This window comes from Pagrus pagrus (assembly GCF_965226575.1).
Source record: "Pagrus pagrus genome assembly, chromosome: 24".
Classification (NCBI taxonomy): domain Eukaryota; kingdom Metazoa; phylum Chordata; class Actinopteri; order Spariformes; family Sparidae; genus Pagrus; species Pagrus pagrus.
The window spans coordinates 13,743,099-13,756,031 of record NC_140206.1 but is presented as its reverse complement, the minus strand read 5'-3'; the positions used below and the strand labels follow the sequence as shown (position 1 = coordinate 13,756,031).

Below are 12,933 nucleotides of genomic sequence, written 5' to 3'. Positions count from 1 at the left end.
TGTTTTTTACCTCAGTCCATTCTCTCTCTACTACTTCATGGGTTGAATACAAAAATGGTTTGTCTTATTATTTCCCTGTAGAATTAGAACAACTATAATGTAATAAAGTGCACGTGGATCAAAACATGCGTGGAAGAAATCCAATTTAGTTATTTTGGTTATGTAACGACCCACATTTGTCATCGCTAAAAGGGCTGGGATCTTTACTCCTCCCCGCTGTGTTAATGTGTTTATCTGAATATTTTATTATTTCTCCACCACACTGCTTTTAATGCTCAACCTACCACTCTACTGGAAAGAACATCTTCAATCCTATGTGTAATGAAGCCTTTACACTCTTAAATTAAACCAAATGAACACGTACGTGGTTAATTGGAGCTACTGTTTGTTATAATGGTTGACAGACTTTGAGTGTCTTATCATTTTGGAGTATTACTAATGTAATTTGCAACTATATTGAATTGGAATGTAGCATTAGAGTTCAAGATCTTGTTGGATGATACTTCTTTTTCCACCATCTGCAGCTCCAAATGCTCCGTGTATAAGGGAAGAGTTGTGCACGGCTTCCTACGACACCATCGCAGTCCACTGGACGTCTGATGATGAATTCACAGTGGTGTCCTATGAGCTCCAGTACGCCATCTTCACTGGACAGTCTAACATTGCCAGTAAGTAAAGGAATGCTCGAGTCAGACCAGGACTAAGTTTAGAAATCATGTATCTTGAAACCAAATATGTTTAAAATCCTTTCTAGTCATCGTCAGGTTTGTAATTGCAGCTGGGGAGACTGAATTATTTGATGTAATTATGCTATTATTATGTTATTATTAGCAACCTGCAGGGAGTCAGATTTTTTCCAATGATCTAATACATTCTCCAAACAAAAAGGGGCCAGCATGTCATCAGAGTAACCACTAACTGCTGCTAACTGTAGCTGTCAGCTAGTTAGCTCAGTTAGCCATGCATCCAGTGGTCCAGACTTGGAGATCAGAACATCAGGGGAGTGTTGGTGTTCAAACCGCCAGCACCAAGGCTAGCTGGTTAGCATGCTAACTTCAGTAGTTACCTCACAAACACAATACATAGATGTTATGATATCAAAATTGCTTTTTTTTCACATTCTGTTGATAGTTTTTAGATAGTTAAATGTTGTCAAGTAATCTTCATACATCTTTAACCTTTAAAACCAAAGCTAGGGTTTGGGTTACCAAAGCTGCAGGTTGTTAATTCATAAACCAAAGCAAAAAACAACAACCCAAAATTAAGAGAAAAAAAACCCAACCCTACAGTATTTTGAGTGCCTGGATCTGTTTTCTTTACTCCTTTACCTTTGTGTCAAGAGGGTTGACTTTTAAATTCTGGCATTGTGACAATCTTACAAGGAGCATTTAAAAATGGTATCCCCTTATGCAATAGTCAGAAAAATACAAGCAAATAAAACCGACATGAAAATAGCTTCTAGCACTTATAATGATGGATATGTACTGACAGAGTAACAACCCCTCCAAGATGAAAAGTTGCGAACATGAACATGACATCCAATCCTTAATTAAGTGAAAGTGATGATGAATTCTGGCAACTGGAGAAGTTTATGTAACTGCATTTAGACCATGCGCAATATTAAACACTTGAAAATGCAAATAATTAAAGTTAAAAAAGTTATTTGGATAAAGAAGTGTTGTGGAAGCAATCATGCAATACATTTTACCATTTACATACTATTTAGTACAATCTTGGTACTCCACTGTGGCCACTAGCTCCCCTTAGGCAGTTTGGAGCCGAGGTGCGTCTCTAAAAGGCTGAGATAGCAGAAGTGGAACCTCCTGAAGTGAAGCCTCCAGCCTTTATGTTACTATCTGCCTCACATCAAATGACAGAAACTTGTGAGGGATGGAAGGAGAAACGGATCTGACGATAGCGCGGTGGAGAATTCATACCAGGTGCAGAGCACTCGGAAGAAGACTTCAGTGGATATGCTGAGTTTGTATTTCTATACATACGAGGCGTTTAACGCTGAAGGAGGGAGACGTCGCATTAGGAGCGATGACAGCTGTAAAATGAATCAGCGTCACAGCCACACGTGTAGTGACACAGTGTCTTGTAGAACAGCAGACATACAGTATCGGAGACACACACACACACCTACTTCCATCCACACAAGGCCCAGAAAATCATGAGCACAGTCGAGTGAGCAACAGCTACAAGGAAGAAAATGGGGTCAGGGCATTTGAAGACGAGCTCTCCTGCTCCCTTTCAATCAAACTGTATTTTCTCTGCCTTTTATTTCTTCTTTTTTTTAAGCCTTTTTTTCAGATTCAAATAGATTTACCTCACAGCCAAAATCCTCTGCCCACTCCCTTCTTTCTTTCTCTTTGTCCTTCCTTGCTTGCCTTCTTTTCTTTCCCTTCAGCTCTACAGCTTCCTTATTTCCTCCCTTATTTCTTACAGAGGTTGCACATTACCAACAGCCATTAAACTAACGTGTGATGTATTTTCCTCTTGCTTTCACTTCCCTGTCTCCTTCTGTTCGCCAAGACGCTTTGAGCTTTCTCACCTCCTGTTTTCACATCCGATAACATCAGCGGCATTGCTGTTTGCATCTAAGTCACGTGCCAGAAAATTCCCCCCGGAGCAATTCAGATGAATCACTGTTGAAGAAGAGAAATTCTTCTAATGTTAATGCAATAAAAACACACAAAAAACATCCTTAATCACGGTGCATAATTGTTCGCTACAGCCATTTGAATTGGATTTCCTGTGGGAAATATGTGTTAATATGTTAGTGACAGACGACAGGCTAGTTCTGTTGCATGGTGCACCAAGCTCCATCAAATGAAATTGCAATGTGTTTGATTTTAATGAACGTGGGCAATTAACTTTAAGTCTGAAAGTCTTTACCAGTGGGAATAGTATTCCAGCAGTAGTAGTAGTACTGTAATGGTTAAGTAATGCTACCTATAGTGTGATACTCAATAACATAATGTCCTTGCTGTCGTAATCCCACTGTTGGTTGCTGTTTTGGTTGGTTAGAACAGAAATAACTGCATATTCAGTGGATTTTAGTGTCATCTTTGGTTGTCTGAAGCTTTAATCTAAACAGATTTCAACATATAAGTATATGTGTTTGCATTTTAAAGTTTCAGGCTGATAAAAGGTTTTATTTTTAATAAAATTGCAGTACGTTCACAGTTTGGCTTGGTATTTAGCTCTTTGTTGGCATTACATTAAATTTAAAACATTGTTTTCTCAGAAATTAAACGTGTCTTTGGCATAAATCAGTCATTTTCATACTACACAACAAACATCAGGCAGGGTGAGGTTACTGTCTTTTGGCCTTGACAGTCCAGAAATCCAGTAGGCATACTCGCATTGTTGCACTAAATGCAGAATATCATATTTGAACATGAGTTCAGTACTAGAATGTTAGACAACATTGTTGACTATTTTCCTAGGGTTTCTGTATAAAAAAAAAAGTTATCTTTTTGGTTGGTTTTGGACCATGGTGGCAGTTCTTCAAGAGAACGTGGTGAACATGTGGATAACACGTCTTTATGTGACATTGTAACATTCAAAGGAGAACTCATGATGGAAGACTGTTTGTGCCCCTGGGTGGCCAACAAAGAGCAGCAGCATAGTGGTACTTCCTGCGTAAAAATTCCTCAGGCGAGCAAATCCTTGACATGGAAGGAAGATGCACACACTCACACACAAATGTACTCTGGCCTCAGGAGGTGATGGTGCAGTACTGAAGTGCCATTGAATAAAACACACAGCAAAGACACTCATACAAACCAGAGAGAGCACAGTGCAGCTATGAAGCCAACGAGGTGTGAATGGTTTCCTATTGCGCCTTTTCACACCCTCTCACCTGTTCCCACTCCCACAGGCTCTCCCACAACAAATCATTTAATATCCTTCCACACAGCTGTACATCGCTCCTCTCTAAGGAACTTTTATTGTCACATCTCAGACAATGTACGTTAAATAAAGCGCTTTACTTGCTTACTTTAATTGCTAAAGGAACCTTAAAAAACTGAAAACTTAATTATAGTTTCAGACTCACTCTCACCTGTGCCTCTTTTTCTCAATCTCGCCCTCCTTCCCCTCCCCTCCCAGGTCTGTGTAACTCATTGGATAGCTGGATGATTGTTCCCAACATCAAGCAGAACCACTACACGGTGCATGGTCTGCAGAGTGGCACCAAGTATATCTTTGTTGTCAAGGCCATTAACCAAGCGGGAAGCAGAAGCAGTGAACCGGGGACTCTGAAGACCAACAGTAAGCACGAGACGATGAAAACGAACACTCGATATAAGACTGACCTTTTCTGAAAATTCACGTGTAAACACCCACACAGAAGTAGCTTATTGGATTTTCACTTTTACCCCACCCGTTGGCAAATATGAAATGTAATTAACTGAAAATAAATTAGCTGTTCTTTGAAGACTGCCTACTGTTACAGGTCTCAATACATTTCGAAATCAATTTGTTTTAATTTACTCATTCTCCTCCTCCAGGCCAGCCGTTCAAGTTAGATCCCAAATCTGCCCACAAGAAGCTGAAGGTGTCCCACGATAACCTGACAGTGGAGCGGGACGAAACCACGTCCAAGAAGGGCCACGGCCAGGATCGCTTCACCAGCCAGAGCAGCTACGGCGTGGTGGGAAACGTCTTCATTGACAGTGGTCGTCACTACTGGGAGGCTTTAATTGGAGGGAGCACATGGTGAGTTTTGTGAGCAAAAATTTGAGCTCTGTAACATTCCCAGGTCTCATACAGAGGCACAAGGTAAACTTTAGAATCTGTATGAAAAGCACCAGGCTTTTAAGTAACTCCTATGTAAACCACTCCGCATCAACTTGAGATGCTCAGAGCAGCAGCTCCACCTAATGGAGCTACTTAGTCCCAAGAGGGATGGAGGTAGGGGTGGGGTGTTGGGTCATACACAGACCTTTACCCCATATGTCCCATGTAGAACTAAAGTTCAGTCATTTTTACACCAACCTAATCAAAAGATCTTGTCCTCAACCTAACCAAACAAGCTTTTTCTAAACCTACCCAAGCGAGCATTTCCTAAATCTAAGCAAACAAGCGTTTCCCTAAACCTGACCAAGCTGTTTTTCCTTAACCTAACATGACGATCCATCGTTTTATAACATCGTTTTAAAATGTAATAACAGAATCATCCGTTCCTTCTCAGGTACGCAGTGGGCATCGCCTACAAATCAGCCCCTAAGCACGAGTGGATCGGCAAAAACTCGGCCTCATGGGTGCTCTGCCGCTGCAACAACTCCTGGGTGGTTCGCCACAACAGCAAAGAGCTGGCCATCGAGCCCTCGCCCCACCTGCGACGAGTCGGGGTCCTGCTAGACTACGATGCTGGCTACCTGACCTTCTACGATGCAGTGGGCTCCCAGCACCTGCACACATTTCACGTCTCCTTTTGTCAGCCCGTGTGTCCCGTGTTCAACGTGTGGAATAAGTGTCTGACGATCCTCACTGGTCTACCCATCCCTGACCATCTAGAGGGACTGGAACCCCAGGACTAAAAACTACAGACAGACAAGAATAAATCAGCATAAACCGGTCTTAATTATCCTAAAGCTGCACTGGGCAAAATTTTCGAAAATGATGATCCTTGGATTAAGAACAGAAGAGTCCCATGCTTTTTAATTCATATCTGCTCTATTTACCTAAATTAATTCTGGTCATGTGCAGTTTCACACCCAGAGGCAATGGCAAAACAATAAATGAAATATAATACTCGGAAACAGCAGCAGGCGAGCACATTTTCCCAAAAAGCTGGACTCACCAGGGTCTGACTGCTACCATTCGTGCACAATTACCCAATGCAGCTTTAATATGCAAAGAAAAAGGAAGAGATGCCCAGGGTGTTACATTATCAGGCTTCTAAAAAGTGATTTCCAGTTGTTTACCATCATTCCTTAAAGCAAATACAACGCTGGATGTCTTTGACTCCCAAAAGCTTAGTAAACCTAATCTAGATGGATGGCAGTAAGCTGGAGACGATCCAGAAATTCCTACTCTGAGGCACTTTGGGGCCACGATGGGTGTATTTGTACCATTGCATCTAGGAAACAAGCCACAGATCAATTTCTAATTTTCACCTTATCAGATATAGCACTTTGAAAATCCCTGAAAGTACACACACATACACTTACAGTGCAAATACACACATACTAACTTAAATCAATCATGGTTGCTGGGAAGAGTAGAATAATAGATGTATATTTTGTAAATTCATCTCATTCTCCCTCCTTATCTTTCCCTCCTTCATTAAAAAGGAACCAAAGTAGCCATTGCTGTCTGTTCAGATGTCTTTACATAAAATTTACATAAGTTAATAAATGCTGAATTATTTTTAAAGAGCAACAGAGAGGAAATAGCGTTATGCTAATATTAAATGCAGGATTCCCTTAAAGGTAGACCTTGTTTTTGCACATTGTTCATACTTTATTCATAGTTTTGTAGCCTAAAAATTTAATTCATTTTGGTGCAATTAACATTCATATTGGGAAAGTGTTGTGTTTCGTTTGAGTTTTTTGTGTTTAATTTCCTTTTCTTTTTTTTTTTTTGGCAGAAGTCCTGCCATTATAATTTCATGTGATAATATGTGAGTTGTGTTACAGTTGTGGCTCCAGGTTATTGTTGGAGCTGAAAGATAAAATGCTCATTTTGGGTGTGTGTTTTTTTCTCTCACTTTTCTATAAAAAACTTGGCTCTTAAGTGTGATCTGCTTGTGCTGGGTTGCTAAGACTCAAGAACAATCCATTTGCTTTTGACAATGAGCGTCTTCCCATTTTTCAAAACATAAAATTTTACATGCAGTTTACACTCCGAGGTCTTTTTTCATCAAATCTACATGAAACATACTGTTTGAAAATGGTTGAATTTCTCTCTCACCTTCACTTTATTGACACGCAGCCATGCACAGGGGGCTCTCCCCAGACTTGTTGCACATTGATGATGTCATAGAGTGCACATAACTCATTACTTCACTCATTGGCTGAATCTTGATTGGAATTTTCCCCAGTTCTTTGCTATTTAAAAAAAAAAAGGGACAAAACGGCCTGAATGAGATTCAGAAATCTGATGAAATAGTGACGATAATGGCGCTCCTGTTGAGCAATACTTCTCGATGTTGCTGTGTTTCAATACCTGGTACACTTTAAAGTATGACAACAATAACAATCTGTTCTTTAATACTGTGTTTTCTTGGCAATTAATTATACTGTGTGTTTTCATTGTATCTGATACGAATATGTACTGCTTAATTTAATGTTTCCATTTGAACTCTATGACCATGGTGTTATACGTTCTGTCTCTGTGGACATTTTTATGGGAAAACAGGATATGAGTGCTTGCATCACTGTCGTCTGAGATGTGTCTATGAGAAGGTCAAAAATAAACGGTGTTCCTTTTCACATTAAAGTGTGCTTTTTTTGTCCAGTGAAGCAGCACAGCAGTGTGAGAATGTCAAGAGCCGATCTAATAAAGCAGGACGAGGTGAAATGCCAGGAGCCATTTCTGTATTTCCTTCTGGGGGACTTACAGAGATCATATTTTGAGGAAATGTAAGCAGTCCTAAATTCAATAGGTTTAGACTATGGCATTTTGGCCTGTGTAAAGTTACTGGCGCCCTTTTGGAAGACACTGTAGTCATTGCTGTGAGCATGAATATGTTTTCTCTCAGTTGCTTGCCAAGTAAATCCATGTCAGACACGATGTCATCTGACATTTAAGGCTACTGCTACAAGGCTATTTATATGTGAAAGGGGTATCTTAGTGATAATCCCACAGAAAATCATTACCCAACTCAGCAGTAATTTATTTGATTATAAAGACATTACATATCTGGAGTTTTTCAAATTTTGGTTGCCATTTTCATCTAAGCCTCAGGGTGGGAAGCTCGAATGCTGGGACAGCAGTATGCCGCTGTGTTCCAGGTTGCAAGTCATATAAACAAAGAGAATCTGACAATTGTGGTTATTACACCACTTCACGATCGATCAGAAAGTGAAAAGACGAAGGATAGTGAAAATCTGGAGGCCAATCCATGCCTTTTTCAGGTGTTGATCAATGAGAAAGAGGTGATTAATAACTATTTGTCAGATTACCTAAGTTTATATGACTTGCAAGCTTACAACACTTGAGCTCTTGACCCTGAACTTGATGTCAGAGCAAAAATGGCAGCCGTGTGAATATTGTCTATTGACGAAAACAACAGTATGTCTAGAATCCATCCAAATTTTAGCCCAAATTCACCATGTTTGTTCCCAGACATACTCTAAAAGTCTCTATGTATGGTTGCTGACCTAGGTACCCCAGGTTTTTGGCAGGAGATGACCTCAAACTCCTCACCATGGGTTGTCTACATCTACAATTGTGAGTGCTTTGAGAGGCCCAAGGAGGTGAAATTATCCAGAAATTGACAAAATAGTCAGCCTTTTTCAGCCATCTAATCTCTCTATATTAGCTTGGTCACAAACCACTTTCCCCATGTGTTTCATATTTGAATCAGCCTTGGCTAGACTTATTTGGATTTATGTAGAAAAGTTGGGTCTCATCATCTTGACAACACTGTGTAATGTCATTATCCTTTGCTAAATGACATTATTCAAAACTCCAATACCATGGGAACAGATGCTGCACGAGGTATCAGAGAGCTGAACAGCATCTGTACCTTGTCTTCCACAAGATGAATCATTCAGACAGATGTTAATGTCAAAGTCTGAGTTCACTCGAGTTTATGAATTTCCTGTGGAAGAGGAAGTCATTGAGTTTATCATGTGAACTTCCCGTGGACATGGGGGGGCTCTTCCTGATTTTCCAGGGGCAATTGTTCTTAGACGCCAGGTTTCAATGGGGGTTTTGTCGCTATAAGCTAGCACTAGCTGGAACACTGAGTGTGTTGTTCACACGGTTCAGGGGCGTGAGTGGGCAAAATGAGTTTACCCAGCGCTCCACTGAGCAAACAATAAAGAGAACACAAAGGCAATTTACAGGTTGCCGTCCACAAATAATGGAGGTGTGCGCTTGTTTGTCTGTAATTCAACCTGTAATACAGAGGATATGTCGAAGATAGCATGGCTAGAATTCTCTCTGTTGTTGTCAGAAGCATTTACACCAGTCACTAGTGCTGCTTTTTACAGCTGCTGCTGCTGTATGAGATAGACAATATGCATTTACTATTGGTATATGCATGGTTATTCACAAAATTTCTGCTTAGATGGTGTTTAATAGTTTATAGGAATCCAAACTGAGAAAGATTAAAGGGAGAGTTCACCCCAAAACTAAAAACACCCATTTCTACCTAGCTATTTAGTGCTATTTATCCATCTAGATTGTTTTGTTATGAGTTGCCCAGTTTTGGAGATGTCTGCCTTCACTCAAATATAATAGAACCAGGTGGCACTCGGCTTATGGTGCTCACAGGACCAAACAAGATACATTTCAAAAGCTTAACTGCAATGTTCCTTTCCAGACATAATGTAATATTTTGTTATGGTATGGCAAAAAAAAGGTGAGGACCCGAATGCAGACAACACACGGGAGGCAGACAGGATTCAGGAACTAAGAGAGAGCTTTATTAAACAAAAGCTGAATGATACAAAAAAAAAAACAAGAAAAAACTAAAACGAGTCACAATGGACAAAAAGACAAAGTAGCACCTAAAGAGCTAAAAAAAAGTGCAAACAAAACCAAAGTAGAAATCAATGAAAACTCAAGGAACAAAAACCAAAAACATACAAATGGGGAGACACTGGTGGGAACTACAGGGTGGCATCATGGGGAAGACAGAAGGAACTGACAAAGAACTGAGGGAGAACAAAGACTATATACAGACACTAACGAGGGGATGAGGTGCAGGTGGAGTGAGGCAGGAAAAGGACAGGTGAGGGAAGGAACTGAAAAACGCTGGAAGGAGGAACTGAAAAGCAAGACGCAACACATGAGGGCACAATTTCACAATAAAAAGAGAGAGATGATAACAAAAAACTGGGATCATGACACATTTACACAAAATAATCCACAGCCCTTGTTGTGAGCAGTTTCATGTAGGAGCTATTTTCTTTTACCGAACTACAGCGTATCAATGCGCAGAGGGAAATTGGATTGTATTCCTCGACTTAGCCGTAACGTTAGCTCGCTTAGTTAGCTTAGCTAGCTAGCCTCTCTTGCATGACATTCTTCTATGCAGTGATACTGAAAGAAAATAGACGTTAATCATGCCGGTTGACCTTTCCTAATCATATCAAATCAAAACAGTATCGTTAGCTAGAATGTGGCTGAATGCTAAATTTAGCTGTTATCTCATGGAAGCTAGATGGTTATCAACCCTGAGATTTTACCTAGAAATATCGCAGATGTCCTCACAGATTAAACTCTTCATTGTTTTTATAGATGCTTATTAATCAAGAAAGAGTTACATAATAGCAATTTGTCAGATTATCAACTTTCATATATGTCATATATCCTCTGTGATGTCAGTGGAAAATGGCCGCCGTGTGAATATGGTCTAGTTCCCAAATGAAGCTGCTCACGACGCCTGTCTTATCTTGAGTAATCAGGTCATGATTTCTGTACAGACACATCTGTTGAGTTACTAAAACGTGTTTTTTGCCACTTCGACGCACCACAAGCCAGGTACCATCTACTGCCATTAAATTTGAGAGACGTCAAACTGTCCCTTTAAACAAAACATGTCAAAGCTCAGCCAAGAAAATGGGCAACTGACTGACTATAATTAGTCGGATGTGTCATGACAACCAGCTTCACAGTGTTACATCCATGACTCAATTATACTCGCAAATCATAAGTCACAATATGAGGCCATCTGTGCTTCTTTTAAAAGGAGTAAACTGAGCATAAATTGTGTCACTTCTTGATATGTGGACGTCCACAGAGAGCAATTATCTTCTAAAGACTTGCCTTTGAGGGAACAGTATATCACACTCCACAGCTCTGTTCTGAAGTGATGTGTCTACTTGTTCACCTTCATGACATGAAGGAATTCATCCAACTGCAACAGAGGTAAGTCTTGAGACGTCCTGAAGTCGTTGTCAAACACATTTACATAATGGCAAATACAATTTCTTTTTACCCTAAATTCTGACCTTTTCCTCCAAGTTAACACAATTTGCGCCTAGTTCAGCAGTAAAATGTGCTTACTGACCAGCTTGTGTTTTCATTCAAGACTTCGTGTGACATTTCAAACAATCGATAATGTAACTTCATGCGTCTCCGGATTTTGCTGTTTGGCTGGAATTCACCGCAAAGGTTGAAGACCAGCTATTACATTAACCTATATCAAGGGAGAGATTTGCTGAGCTTGTGTGTTGTTGTTTTTCTGCATAACCTTCATTCACAGACATACGACTGTAGTCACACTTGAGAACAGTGTGAAGAGCCCCAAGGGCACCTTGGATACATACTTTAGCGACAGCTACCCGTTCAGTTTTCCCCCACGGGTCTTGGATTTCGAACCACTGACCTTCCTTCACAAGACCACTTTGCTTTCCTTTAGGCAAACACTGGCCCACTTTAGTACATAAAGTCAAGCCAGAGATGCTCAAGTGTGTTGCTCCCACTGCATCCGCTCTTGTATGGGCAGTCTTGAGGCTTTACGTTCCCTAGAGTATTTTCACAACCAAGCCACAGCACAGAGATAGAGACAAGACTCCAAAAGACACAGCCTCCATGCTCCTGGGGGAGCAGTGCATGTATTCTGCAGTGTATGTGTGTGTGTTAAGCAAACTCGAGCGTGTATCAGAAGCCACTTGCTGACAATTTGGCATTTCAAGCAAATAGGCAATGGCAGCATTTTGAGTTATGAGCACAGGGGGCAATAACTGTGACTCCCTGAGGAGGGGATCTGAAAAATGGGACAGATGTTGGTCCAGAACAACAGACAAAATGAAGCTAGGTCAGACTTTTGTGTTAACTCGTCTGTTTTGTATGAAAATGCTGCACGTCTTTTCAAAACATCTATTTTGTGCATATGGAATTCTGATCGGCCATCCAGAGGGGAGAGAACAAATAGGGAATACACTTCTAGGCAATACACAAACAGGAAACACACATAAGAATGTTTTCCTTTACCATTTCTTGCCAGTTCCTCATGTGGTTGACATTATGCAAAAGCGTTCCTCTCCATGCTGTCTTGTCCCCCAGTGAAATCAATCCTCAGAATGTCCAGCAGATGTCACTGTTAGGATTCAGGAAAATAAGCATACAAGCACCCCACAGAAATGTCATCGGATTATGGACGGTAATTGGCAACACAATGACTATTGACCTTCCTGCTTTATAGACCTAACGTGGGTGTGTATGTGTGTTAGTCAATGGTTGTGTCAAAGATTTCCAGTTTCCAAGGAGACAAATCAGTTAATTGCATTCCATGACAATCTATAAGCCATGTGTGCTTGATATTTCAATATCGCTGAGCCCCTGGTCTAGCTTGTCCATTTATCACATATCTGCATATTTCAACTTACACTCAAAATCAAGCTTTTTCGGATTCATCCAATTCTATTAAATCCTCATTTTGGTAGGTTCGGTTATTCACAAGCCATTGCTCTAATAGAGATCACACTTGTGTCTATTTTAGGGGACGGGCAGAGAAATTGTGCCAAAATAAGTCATGGCGTGACTTTAGTCACAATCTGTTTGTTGTGTTGTGTTTGGAAAAGATCAATATGTAATCAGGAGCTTGTTGGTCTTTTTTTTTTAATCTTGAAGGATTCTAGACTGGACATGGTGCCTGTGTGTCCTCTTGTGATGTAAAATATATGTTTTCTCGCCTAGTAAGTGAAATTAAAGAGGTCCTTCACATTGAAGGGACTCTATGTAACATTTTCTAGCAGTTTTAATTGGCCATACGTGAGTGGATTGAAACGTGACGTGAAAAAC

At 40.4% G+C, this 12,933-nt stretch overlaps 1 protein-coding gene across 1 annotated transcript in view; it reads left to right on the top strand.

Moving 5' to 3' along the window:
- The window catches only part of LOC311253036 (E3 ubiquitin-protein ligase Midline-1-like), a 48,906-nt gene extending 41,460 nt beyond the window's left edge, over nucleotides 1-7,446 (top strand). Inside the window, exons 7-10 of the mRNA XM_084346755.1 lie at nucleotides 525-668; nucleotides 4,117-4,278; nucleotides 4,518-4,725; nucleotides 5,201-7,446. Of these exons, the coding sequence (XP_084202881.1) occupies nucleotides 525-668; nucleotides 4,117-4,278; nucleotides 4,518-4,725; nucleotides 5,201-5,549 (863 nt within the window). The 3' untranslated portion in view covers nucleotides 5,550-7,446. The remainder of the gene's footprint in view (nucleotides 1-524; nucleotides 669-4,116; nucleotides 4,279-4,517; nucleotides 4,726-5,200) is intronic.
- Nucleotides 7,447-12,933: the final 5,487 nt, after the last annotated feature.